Raw genomic sequence first — 13,273 nt, 5'->3', positions numbered from 1 at the left:
ATGTAACAATTTATAACACTGTATAGCTTAATCATGACATATGTTCTCTACAGAACCGTTTTTTAATACATTTTTCTCATGTTTGTTTTTGGTCATTTTGTGCCTACTTTGTTTTTTTTTGTCCTGTTGTGACAAAAGCTGGTTAATAAACATTAGGAATAGTACTATACAGCTGTTTGTATACATACATAGACACATATTAGTGTATTACTTATTCATTAGGTAAACCTCATGTGGAAGATATTAATTGGTTCAAATGTAATTAATAGATTTTTAGTAAAGGAGGCCCTGACATAGGTTAAGAGTTTTCATCAATACTAGAAAAAACGTAGGAAACGTTGGTTCACGCGCACGACCACGAATTAAACGGTGACCTTCGACCCCGCCGCGTCCAGCTCTGCTAACCACGCCCCTCTGCAGACAGAACGGGAGCTCCATTCAAACACGGCAAACTCCGCGCTCCGGGATGCGACAGTCGTTGTAGAAGGAGAGAAAGGCGGCAGCAGCAGCAATCACACACTGAACGTCACAGATCGGATCGGAGGGGCCATCAGCAGGCAGCCAGAGACACGCCAGCCACCCAGCCAGTCAGCAGCCAGAACACACCAGCACTGAGCGCAGTCAGCTAGCAGGAGGCTAACGGCTAACACCAACATGGCGAGCGCCTCGTACCACATCTCCAACCTGCTGGAGAAAATGACTTCCAGCGACAAGGACTTCAGGTAACTCTCGATCTGAGCAAGAGGCGGCTAAGCGCACTTCTCACATTCTCCACACGAACTGCTCCAACTCGGAGCCAGGACAGTGGCTCTGCAGCTAGCGGCTCTGATAGGCCTCACGCTAGCTGCTAGCCTGCCACCTGTCTGATCATCGTCACATCGCTAACTAGCCAGTTAGCTCGGAGGTTTGGTGCTTCGTGGAGCCAGTCTGACAGCGGCTGAAACTTAGCAGTGGGGTTAGTAGCTGCACATCAAGCTGCACAATGCGCTAAACCAACAACTGAGTTGCAGGTAAATGCCACCAGTTCAGCTGCTACACATCTACTAGCCGAACTTCTGACATGCCGCAAGCTAGCGCGGGCTTAGCTATCGTTTGTGGTGCATGTTTGTGTCGGTCGCCACCGTGGATTAAAAAGTGAAATTGTGTGACAGTTAACTAGGAGCCAAGCGGCTGGTTGGTCTGAATCACGGTAACGGACATTAGTTGTTTGAGCTAAGCAGCGTGATGTTTCGGGCTGTGTTAACAGGGGTGTCATCAGGTAGTAAGATGTAAACAGACTGGATCAGGTCAGAACTGACACCAATGTCTCGGATCCGTAAAGAGTGCACTGCATGCGGTGTAACATTAATTCAAACGGGTTCTAATGCTGTGCAGTCAGCAGTTACACCGCTATGACATCACGGTATAGTACAGTGTTTGTGTCTGTTGATAACTCGGTGAGTTGCAATTTTTAATTCCCTGCAAAACTAAAATAGGGTGTAACTTATTAATAAATGAAATTTCATCCCTGCTCAGTTGTTCAACAAACCAGTTTAACTAAGGTCGTCCTGGTCCATAGTTAGTTAATTTAGTACTACATCAGCAGCCAAAGTCCTGCTTTTGGCTGAAAGACATCACATCCAAAGCCCAGTTTGAAGTTGTTACTATTGTTTCTCCAACATCCGTTCTGATCATCTAGTGGTGGTGGTGGTACAATATAATTGACGTAGTTCTGGATAATGGCTGTTGTGTTTTATTGTTGCCAAACACAACCTGACCTCAGAGGAAACTGTCTGTGCTCTGAGGTAACTCTTCCATGGACTCTTTCATAAAAGCTCGACCTGCCACTGTGGAAGTTGTGTTTGCAGGTTCCTTTGTCTGCTTTATGGTCCAACACACCAGCTGGTTCTGCATTTCTTATATTGTTTGATCTGTGGAGTCCTGCCACATCGTATAGATTTTCATTTTCATTTAAACGGGGATAGAGTTCATGTTTCATCATAGAGCTTATGGCACATTAACAGTGTCTTTCTCATTCTCACACTCTGACAACTGAACTGACCCGTTTCTCCTGAATACCTTCCAAACACATCAAGCTTGTTCAGCCTTTTCACTGGAAACACAGCCACGCTCACTGCACCACATCTGTGGAATTGTAAAACTTATCAGAAGCTTCTGCTGCTGTAATAATGGCTGCTGACCCTTCACCCTAACCCCAGCAGGTCTGACTACTTTAATACTAAGACCATATGAGCTGAGACTCTGTAGGGCAGATAATTACTTTGTCTGCTTGTGAGACTTCTTTCCTAAACACAGATCTACTCATGTGTCAAAATCTCTAAATTGCTTCTATAAAGTGAATGTGCTTGAGTTGTGTGTTGGAGGAAAACATGAAATATAGATTTAATGTGGTTGTAACAGCGGCTAAATATTAGATCGGACATTTAAAGAAGATTCAACAAAATTATAAGTGGCTTTCATAATACCACATGCTTAAGACTTAGTTTCCTCTGGACGCTCCGCTATTGTTACTTGAGTTCTTAATATGGTTTCATGTTTTTTCATAAGGCATTTGACACACGTTAAGAAGGTGACCCTTGGTCTACTTGATGGTTCCTAAATTTGTGCTACCATGCCCAAGATCATGGTTGTACTGTTCAGATCCCAGTTCCCCATTCAGCTCTAAATAGATCCCAGTGAGTAATGTGAGAGGCATAGAGCATTTTTCACAAGGCCAGAACAAGAGCTTCTCCAGCAGAGCAGCAGAAACTGTCAAGATGTAAGGGGAGCCGTCGATGTAAAGCTTCACTGTCATTACAAATGGTGTGCCCCAACGTAAGGAGGAATCTGGAACGACCTCTGCCGAGCTGTCATCGGCTCATTACAGGAACCTCATCCTCTGAGCTGCAGGCTTAGGAACTTTACTGCCACTTAAAGAAGTTTAAGTGACCTGTTCTTGAATAGTTCTGTGAATACTTTGGTGTTTTTATTTATGCTCCTGTGTGATGTTCCACTGGAGAACACTGTTATTACCGTAGAGCTGATTACCAGTGGAGAGCTGTCTACATAGGAACGATCCCTTAAATCCACACACATAGCAGATCCCAGTGCTAGTGTAGCTGTGACTGAGGACATAGTTTTGGTGTATGACTATGAAGAGACAGAAGAGGTTGTTCATTAGAATGAGCCCTAATGAACAACCCCAGTCTAAATGACTGGGACCCCGCTCACACTGGGGGTTCTTTACTGAGCTGATGGAGCATCTGTCCCTGTTAATGTTGGATGTTGTGAATGATCTTATTATTTATCTTCTATTTGAATCAGGTTTGAGGTTCTTACTTGTTTCTGTGTGTTTCTAGGTTTATGGCCACCAACGACCTAATGACGGAGCTTCAGAAAGATTCAATCAAACTGGACGACGACAGCGAGAGAAAGGTCAGTTTAAGATAAGATTCCGCTTGGGAAAATAGTTCTCTCCGCATTTGACCCATACATACAGAACAGGTGTCTTTAACTGTCCAGTTTGTACTGTTTTTTACTGGGAACTGAGTTTATATTGATTCATAGCAGCTGCATTTACAGCCACGTGTTGGTGGAAGCATAGCGGTTTCAAATAGACCCAGGTATCGGTTCACTGACTGATTGTTGACTGTCTGACAGGTGGTGAGGATGATTCTCAAGTTGCTGGAAGACAAGAATGGAGAAGTTCAAAACCTGGCTGTCAAATGGTAAAAACACGAGATCAACTGTTTGGTTATAATCAGTCATTAATCTGAGCCCTCTGTGAAACTTCTAATTGTGTGTTCGTGTGTGTGTGTGTGTGTGTGTGTGTGTGTGTGTGTGTGTGTGTGTGTGTGTGTGTGTGTGTGTGTGTGTGTGTGTGTGTGTGTGTGTGTGTGTGTGTGTGTGTGTGTGTGTGTGTGTGTGTGTGTGTGTGTGTGTGTGTGTGTGTGTGTGTGTGTGTGTGTGTGTGTGTGTGTGTGTGTGTGTGTAGCCTGGGTCCTTTGGTCAGTAAGGTGAAGGAGTACCAGGTGGAGACCATTGTGGACACGCTGTGCACCAACATGCTGTCGGACAAAGAACAACTCAGAGACATTTCCTCCATTGGACTCAAGACTGTGATTGGAGAGTTACCGCCCGCCTCCAGTGGTAAGATACTACAAACATAGCTTCTAGCACATATGGTGCATATAATGGAAATGCTACCTGGACTGTACTGCAATTACCTCGGTCTGTCCGTCTCCTACCTCTGGTCTCATTCTGTCCACCTGTTCATGGTTCAGGCTCCGCTTTAGCTGCCAGTGTTTGTAAGAAGATAACCGGTCGCCTGACGAGTGCCATCGCTAAACAGGAAGACGTCTCAGTCCAGCTGGAGGCTCTCGACATCATGGCCGACATGCTCTGCCGGTACGGTACTTCTATGAAGTACTTCTACTTCTTATGTTCTTTAGCTACAGACCAGTGTGTCCTTGTTCATGTGCAAGTAATTTTTTAAAAAGCAGCCAACACCTGTGCTGTAGTGCATGGAGTTGTCCAACTTAAAGTAGCTGTTGTTATTTAAATAGAGCACATTTACCACTTCAAGTAAAATATGTGATAAACGTCTGTCTGCGTCACTTCCAGACAGGGGGGTCTGTTGGTGAATTTCCATCCCTCCATCCTCAGCTGTCTGCTACCTCAGCTCACCTCCCCCAGACTGGCTGTAAGAAAGGTAGGTCTTCACACTGTCATCAGGTTCATCTCTGTGTTCTTATAGTTTGTGTCTCAGTTATTACAGACACTGATGTAATGTTCATTGATTGTTGATTCAGTTTGTGATTGTGTGACTGTCTGTTCTAGAGGACCATCATGGCTCTGGGCCACCTCGTGATGTCCTGTGGAAATCTGGTCTTCATCGATCTGATTGAGCATCTTCTGACAGAGCTCGGCAGGAACGACAACATGTCGACCACCAGAACCTACATCCAGTGCACAGCAGCCATCAGCAGACAGGCCGGGCACCGGATCGGTAAGATGAGCCTGGAGCACAGCATCACGTTGAATACAGCACTGAGCCACGTGTGTTGATATCTCTGACCCTGTGCCTATAGGAGAGTACCTGGAGAAGATCATCCCTTTGGTAGTGAAGTTCTGTAACGTTGATGACGACGAGCTCAGAGAGTACTGCATCCAGGCCTTCGAGTCATTCGTCAGGAGGTAAAACACACTAAAACCAACTTCTGTTCTCCTCGTAGAGCTTAGAGGCATCTTCTAAGACTTTGGTTGATGATGCAGGTGTCCTAAAGAAGTTTACCCCCACGTACCTACGGTCATCTCCATCTGCCTGCGCTACCTGACCTACGATCCAAACTACAACTTTGATGATGAAGACGAGGATGACAACGCGATGGACGCAGAGCAGAACGATGAAGACTACCAAGGTACAGACATTTAGTCCTGTAGCTTATCAGGTTTCCTCTGTTGGATATTAACCATACTGAGACTCAGTCTGGGAGGCAGCTTTTTATGGGTCTGATGGCACCCCGACTGTCTTTCTCTCCAGGCAGTGATGATGAGTACAGCGATGATGACGACATGAGCTGGAAGGTTCGACGGGCAGCAGCAAAGTGTCTGGATGCTGTTGTTTCCACGCGTCATGAGATGCTGCCAGAATTCTATCGCTCTGTCTCTCCTGCACTTGTCTGTCGCTTCAAGGTTGCTCACCCTCACTTTTGAAATAATTCAAGAACACTTTAGTTGTGTTTATAGTTTGTTGTTCTTAGTAAAGAACTATCCATCACTCGTTTAACTCGTTAGTGGATCAGGCTGATCCGTGCCTGTAGATCTGACTGGACTTCCTCTGTGTCTTCAGGAGAGGGAGGAGAATGTGAAGGCAGATGTTTTCCATGCCTACCTGTCGCTGCTTAAACAGACCAGACCAGCTCAGAGCTGGCTGACCGATCCAGATGCTATGGAGCAGGGAGACACGCCCTTAACGATGCTGCAGAGTCAGGTACTGTCTCTGTGCCCTCTGTCCTGTAAAGGTCTTGTAACATCCTGTAATGGCTAATGTGGGTTTGTTTATTTACTGAGAACGGATTTAGTGAATTAAGTGTAAATGAGACGTGTCGGTACGTTGATAAACAGCTTGGCTTCGGTGAGATTGTCTTTACAATGACTGCAAGCAGATGTGATGATCTCTGTCTCCTCAGGTTCCAATGATAGTGAAAGCTCTTCACAAACAGCTGAAGGAGAAAAGTGTCAAAACCCGTCAGTGTTGTTTCAACATGTTAACGGAACTGGTAAATGTCCTGCCTGGAGCCCTGACTCAGCACATCCCTGTGCTGATACCAGGTAATGCTACGCTACTATGACTGGAGGAGTAATCAAAGTCTCATTAAATTCATTACCTAAAGAAAGAAGACCTGCCCATGTACTTAAAATGCGCTGTGCATCCTCAAAGCTGTCTTTGTTTTTCAGGCATCATTTTCTCTCTGAACGATAAATCAAGCAGCTCCAACCTGAAAATCGACGCCCTGGCCTGTCTTCATGTCATCATGGTCACTCACCCCGCTCATGCTTTCCACGACCATGTCCCTGCACTTGTCCCACCCGTGGTGGCGTGCGTAGGGGACCCCTTCTACAAGATTACCTCAGAGGCTCTGCTCGTCACTCAGCAGCTCGTCAAGGTGGGAGTCCAACCTATAACCCCCCAAAACACCTCTGTAAATAATTCACAGCACTCAGGTTTTGGCTCTCTCTTTTCCAGGTGATCCGACCTCTGGACAACCAATCAGAGAGCTCAGACAGCTTTGACCCCTCCCCATACATCAATGACCTGTTCACCTGTACGATCAGACGCCTTAAAGCTGCCGACATTGATCAGGAGGTCAAAGAACGAGCCATCTCCTGCATGGGACAGATTATCTGCAACCTGGGTAACCACAGCTGGTCATCCACACTGACGGGAACTCAGTCGAGCTGCTTCTCTTAAACTGATCCTGTCTTCCTGTTTGGGTTGTAGGTGACCGTCTGCCTACTGAACTTCCTGGAACACTGTTGATCTTCTTAGAACGTCTCAAGAACGAGATAACAAGACTCACAACTGTGAAAGGTATGAAACATAAATAAGGGGTATGTTTTTTATTTGAATTACTGCGTGTGAAGCAACACAGGAATGTAAACTGTTCAGGTTTGTACTCCTCACGCTTGACTCGATGAAGAAACACTAGTTAAAGGCACATTTTTCCCATCAACAGTGTACAAGAGTCTTATTCCAGCTTCCCTGCAGCATCTCCCTCTCCGATTAATTTCCTCATCCTGTGTGTTTGTGTTTTAGCTCTGACGCTGATTGCTGGCTCTCCATTAAAAATTGACCTGAGGCCGGTTCTGCCGGATGCTGTTCCCATCCTTGCTTCTTTCCTCCGCAAGAACCAGAGAGCCCTGAAGCTCTGCACGCTGGCTGCCCTGGACATCCTGCTCAGAAACTACAGGTAGCATGCGCAGACACACCTGTAAACTACTCAAACAGTATCAGCCTTGTCTTTAATGTTCCTGTGGATGTGTTTTTGTACCAGCTCTGCTGTGACTCCAGTCATGGTGGATGCAGTCCTAGCAGAGCTGCCTCCTCTCATCTCTGAGAGTGACATGCACGTGTCTCAGATGGCGCTGAGCTTCCTGTCCACGCTGGCCGTCACCCACCCGTCCTCACTGAGTCAGCTGAGCGGCGGAAACATCATGCAACAGCTCATTGCTCTGGTTCGATCCCCGCTGCTGCAGGGGGGCGCACTTACTGCCATGCTGGACTTCTACCAGGTATGTTCTGCAATGAGAAAAGAAGGAATGAGACATGAAAGTAAATATAGCGAGTAGCTGGGAATAAACCAGAAAACAGTGAGTGCTGTAAAGCAATGTCTGACTATCTGTTTAGGCTCTGGTGTCCACTGACACTCCTGGTCTGGGCTACATGGACCTGCTAAGGATGCTGACTGGTCCAGTTTACTCCCAGAGTGCTGCTCTGCCTCACAAACAGGCCTACTGCTCCATCGCCAAGTGTGTTGCTGCCCTGACGCGAGCCTGTCCCACTGAGGGACCCGCTGTGGTCGGACAGTTCATCCAGGTAAACCCGCCAGCAGCTTGGCACAGGCACCACGTAACACATTAAGATGAGTCTAGTAGCTACAGTGTTCGGGTCCAAGTTTGTAAGTATGGTGTTTTATTTTGACAGGATGTGAAGAACAGCCGCTCCACCGACTCCATCAGGCTGCTGGCTCTTCTGTCATTGGGCGAAGTGGGACATCATGTGGACCTCAGCAGCCAACCAGAGCTAAAGACGGTCATACTGGATGCGTTTTCCTCCTCAAGTGAAGAGGTAATGGTTGCTTGTCTGTCTTTTCTTCCTGGTTTTCTCTTCAGCGAGGTGATCAGGACTCTGTGAGGACACACATCAGCATAGATTTATTTTAATGGTTGCTTCAAAGTAGTGTTTTGTTTGTGAATGTTAATTGCCCTGATCTGCTTCATTCAATTAACACTGAGTGGACAAAGGGGGCGGTGAATATGAACCTGTCTCTCTCTCTTACTCTCTGGCTCACAGGTTAAGTCTGCAGCCTCCTATGCCTTGGGCAGTATTGCAGTGGGGAATCTTCCAGAGTATCTTCCTTTTGTCCTGCAGGAGATCTCATCCTCCAAGAGACAGTACCTGTTGCTGCACTCGCTAAAAGAGATCATCAGTAAGAGCAACAACTTAGACTCCCAAGCAAACGTGAGGGTGTGTCTGCTTCTAATCTGTGTGTACGTTCAGGTTCGGCTTCCGTGTCTGGACTGAAACCGTATGTGGAGTCCGTTTGGTCTCTGCTCCTCAAACACTGTGAGTGTCAGGAGGAAGGAACCAGGAATGTTGTGGCTGAGTGTCTGGGAAAACTGACCTTGATTGACCCAGAAACCCTGCTGCCCCGCCTCAAAGGATACCTGCTGTCAGGTAAAGAGTGACTCCACAAACCCTCAAAATACTCACTGGCAAACACTGATTTATTATATGTATAATGATCAGCTAGGAATCATTCATCCATTTAAATGCATTTAACATTAGTCATCTGTGGTTATTTAATGTGAATTATTTATTTATTTATTTATTGATTTGCGTCTCTTCAGGTTCATCGTATGCCAGAAGCTCTGTGGTAACGGCGGTGAAGTTCACCATCTCGGACCAGCCACAGCCTATTGACCCGCTGCTTAAAAACTGCATAGGTAAAAAACACACACACACACACACACACACACACACACACACACACACACACACACACACACACACACACACACATCCTCGTAAGGGTGGAAATTGTTCTGTTCTGAATGGCTGGTTTATTTACAGGTGACTTCCTAAAGACGCTGGAGGACCCAGACCTGAACGTGCGTCGCGTTGCCTTAGTCACGTTTAACTCTGCGGCCCACAATAAACCCAGTCTGATCCGAGAGCTGCTGGACTCTGTGCTACCACAGCTTTACAATGAGACCAAAGTCAGGAAGGAGCTGATCAGAGAGGTGAGAACACCTAAAGCACACCGATGCCAAGCAGTAGATGTAGTCAGTGAGATGTTTGACTGTTGTCTGTGTGCAGGTGGAGATGGGTCCATTCAAACACACAGTGGATGACGGTTTAGACCTGAGGAAGGCGGCATTCGAGTGTATGTACACTCTGCTGGACAGCTGCCTGGACCGCATTGACATCTTCATCTTCCTCAACCACGTAGAAGACGGTCTCAAGGACCACTATGACATCAAGGTCAGACCACTGCTAATACTCTCCCCACTACCAGTTTGCAGAAACAGTCTGGTGTTGGATTCAGTTTCAACATTAGATATTTGCATTTGCTGCTGATTTTAAAGCCGGTGCTTCAGGTATTTGTTGTTCTTGTAGATGCTGACATTCCTCATGCTGGCCCGACTGTCGTCTCTATGTCCCAGTGCTGTTCTACAGAGACTGGACAGGCTGGTGGAGCCGCTGAGAGCTACCTGCACCACCAAGGTACATACCTCACTGGTTTCTACTGGACGTCACGCTGCAGGAAACACGGGTTCTGTCTGTGGTACTGTCCGACGGGCCGACCACTGTGTTTTAAACAGGCTCCTATGTCTCTGCAGGTGAAGGCCAACTCTGTAAAACAGGAGTTTGAGAAGCAGGATGAACTCAAGCGATCAGCAATGCGTGCCGTCGTTGCCCTGCTCACCATCCCTGAGGCCGAGAAGTCGCCTTTGATGTCAGAGTTTCAGTCCCAGATCTCATCCAATCAGGAGCTGGCGGCCATCTTTGACTCCATTCAGAGGGACTCCAGCTCTGCCAACATGGAGTCCATGGACACCAGCTAAACATGTGGACTAAACAAGATCCCACAATGCAACAACGCACCACCCCCGCTGCTGGAGCGCTAACCCCGCAGCATGTTTTCATGACAACAGGACGCACACACATACATACACACCGCACACACACACTTACTTGTAGTGACACACCCTCTCCTAGCGATTGATCGTTCCATGATGCATTGCACTGAAATCAGCAGTTTGGAAAGCAAAGGAAGAAGACTGATGTAAGGCTCACACACAAACACAACGGACAAAATGCATAAACAAGAAAAAATTAATTCAAGAAAATAAGTTCTTTATGATGCTTGGAAGCACCTCCCACTTCCCATTTGTTTTCTAGCGAGGTCATCCGATTGGCTGATCTCCCTCCATCATTCTTCTAATTTCTTTTGTTCCTTTTGTAATTCCAGAGAGTTTGACAGGTACTGTAACCTGATTGGCCGCTGCTAAGTGACTGACAGTTGGCATGTTATCAAAACTGACCAATGGGGAGAAGCAGCCTTTCCTGTGTAGGCTGTGATGACCAATGGGAGAAGGGCTCGCTGTTTGTATTTTTATTTCCTTTGTAAGAATGATGTAGGTGACCCATAGGATGCTTGAGGGTGATGACGAGTGGGTAGGGGTTTACTGTTTGTGGACCAATCATGTGTTGTGTTTCACTGGATCTGCCCTCGGTCCCTTCACTCCTAAGAAGGAAGGAAGCAATGTTTGAGAGGATGGAGGGTTGCTGTGGATCGTGTTCCATCTAACCAGACCCGACTGGACTGGGCTGATGACTCTGTGGCTGTTGATAAACAGTAATACATACATCATTAGAGCCAGTGAGGCCTCCGTTCAGGACTGTTTTTTTCCAAGTTTGAGCCGGATGAAGCAGGTCACAGCCTGGTCTGGTCGGGTTAGGCTGCTCCACTGATGTTTAGTGCCCAAGAAAAATTAAAAAGGTCCATTTCTGCCTGCCTTCATGCTCTTGACTTCCTCATTTCTTTTTGTGTGCGCGAGTGTCAGTAAGCTTCAAGCAGAGGATTTTGGATGATATAAGTGTCAATAAAGAGCAGCCGTGAAACCCAAACCTTCAGGGTTGATTCCAAAGATGCAGACCTTTTTCTTTTTGCAGCGTTTTCCTGGAATCGACTGTTTACAAGTGCATGTGTACAGAACAACGTGTGGGTGGAGTGACCGACTCACTGTCACTGCGTCTATGAATTGATAATGGCATCACTTCACGCTCATCAGGAAACCAAATATTACGAGTCACGTATCTGTTGTGACAGGTGTCACTGATCTGTTGAGAGCAGGGCCGCCGTGGAGGAGGAACATAACCTGAGCTTATCATGGTCTAATGTTGCAGCTGAATGGAGGAAGCGTTGCTAACTTTCCCACACACTAAGACGAACAAGCTTTTATGTCCTTAGCTCAGATGGTTGCAGCAGGGGGAGCCATAACACCGTTACTCGGTTCGGAGTCTGACTTAACAGCCAGATCGATGAGGTGGGTTTGACGTCTAAGCTCTTCCAGTCTGGGCTCTGACGTTCTCCATCTGGGCTTTTGTTCACCTGACAGCTCTGGTTTAGGCTCCACTGAGCTTTTGATACATACACAGCAGCTTCCTGCTCAGGCGACTGATCTCTGCTCTGATTGGCTGCTGCGGGGAGGTGGAAAGCAAATAAAAGGGTGATGCTCATGCAGCTTGTCTCCTAGCAGCATGTGTGCCGTTACTCTGGCTGATTATTGACATGTTGATGAGTTTTCTTCTTTGATAGGTAATTTATTCAGCAGGCCTTGGATCCTGTGCTGACTAGACCAACTGGGCCCCACAAGGACCTGACAGCAGCGTGTCCAGAACCTCTCTGTGATTGTATGATTGTTTGACTTTACGATTGCAGCAAGAACTTAATCGATGACCGGCACAATCGCATTTTGTATGTTGTATTCAAGCTGTTGTCTTTCTTTTGTTGCGATGTGATTCTATCATAGTCGTTTGTCTGTGTAGTTATTTTTGCAGACTTTACCACAGAAATATTCAGTTCATCTGGTACCGAAATCTGTGACTCGTCCAGATGAAACACGACTACAGCCTGTCTGTGATTTGGATTAAATAATGCTGCATCCAGCATGTGTTTCACAAGTACTAGCGTACACAGTGTATACAGGGGAGGAAGTGTGTGTGAGTGAAAGGGAAGCTGGCTGGGCGGGGGGCTTTGCTATTCTTGGTGACTCCTTCCTGTTTGGGTGTGGCTTCACAAGGCTAGTGCTGTGTAGTAAACAGTGTTGAGGCGTGTTCTAACATGTGCTGCTGTTTTCTGACTCTGCTTTAAACACAAGCATCCTTCATCTGGTTGTTCACTTGCTCTCCTTACCACTGGGACTGCTTTGACCTTTGACCACCTCTGTGACCACCATGACTTTCCAGAGTAATAAACGTCTCCTAAGCACATTATCGTTGCCTCCCTTTTCCAGGTTTCATCCTGCGAGGATGTGGAAGTACCTTCAGAGGATTTGTTTTTTTTTTCAATGCGTTCATATAAACAGCTCAGCACATTTAATATTGTATTAATCCCACATCTGAAAGCTGCAAATCTGTAATGTTTAAAAAATATAAAAAACAAACAAAAAAAATAAACTTCAACTTGGCTGTTGTAAGATGCAATTTCCCCAGTGTGGGACAAATAAAGGTTTTCTTACTCTTATTAAAACGAGTCAGACGAGTCATCCAGATGCGTCTAGATTTGTTTGCGCTATTGAAGTAGCCTTTGTAATACATAAATTAGTACTTCTTACACAGTATTCAAACTCTAAACTATTGTTACTTTTATGATGCATACTATAATAAAATTCGTTCACTCTGAGCAAGGCAGATGGGCAGCTTTCATCAGGTTTTTGGTTGCCTGGTGACGTCACACGGCAATGTAATGCCGTAATAATTCATTTATAGAAGCAAAACAAAAAT

General features: G+C 46.2%; 1 protein-coding gene across 1 annotated transcript; it reads left to right on the top strand.

The window, feature by feature from the left end:
- The first annotated feature begins 392 nt into the window (after positions 1–392).
- Positions 393–11,417, top strand: cand1 (cullin-associated and neddylation-dissociated 1). The gene is made up of 26 exons (XM_029162857.3): positions 393–722; positions 3,339–3,414; positions 3,640–3,707; positions 3,974–4,128; positions 4,263–4,386; positions 4,603–4,690; positions 4,819–4,987; positions 5,070–5,175; positions 5,254–5,399; positions 5,522–5,673; positions 5,831–5,971; positions 6,171–6,312; positions 6,439–6,647; positions 6,728–6,896; positions 6,983–7,072; positions 7,298–7,451; positions 7,536–7,773; positions 7,889–8,077; positions 8,186–8,329; positions 8,555–8,690; positions 8,762–8,938; positions 9,112–9,207; positions 9,335–9,504; positions 9,581–9,745; positions 9,881–9,988; positions 10,105–11,417. The coding sequence occupies exons 1-26, from the start codon at positions 655–657 to the stop codon at positions 10,327–10,329; spliced, it is 3,705 nt and encodes a 1,234-aa protein (XP_029018690.1). The 5' UTR covers positions 393–654; the 3' UTR covers positions 10,330–11,417.
- The last annotated feature ends 1,856 nt before the right edge of the window (positions 11,418–13,273 follow it).

Source organism: Betta splendens, chromosome 9 (genome assembly GCF_900634795.4).
Source record: "Betta splendens chromosome 9, fBetSpl5.4, whole genome shotgun sequence".
NCBI lineage: Eukaryota > Metazoa > Chordata > Actinopteri > Anabantiformes > Osphronemidae > Betta > Betta splendens.
Note: the sequence above shows the minus strand (reverse complement) of the source record. Positions and strands in the feature narration are given on the sequence as shown.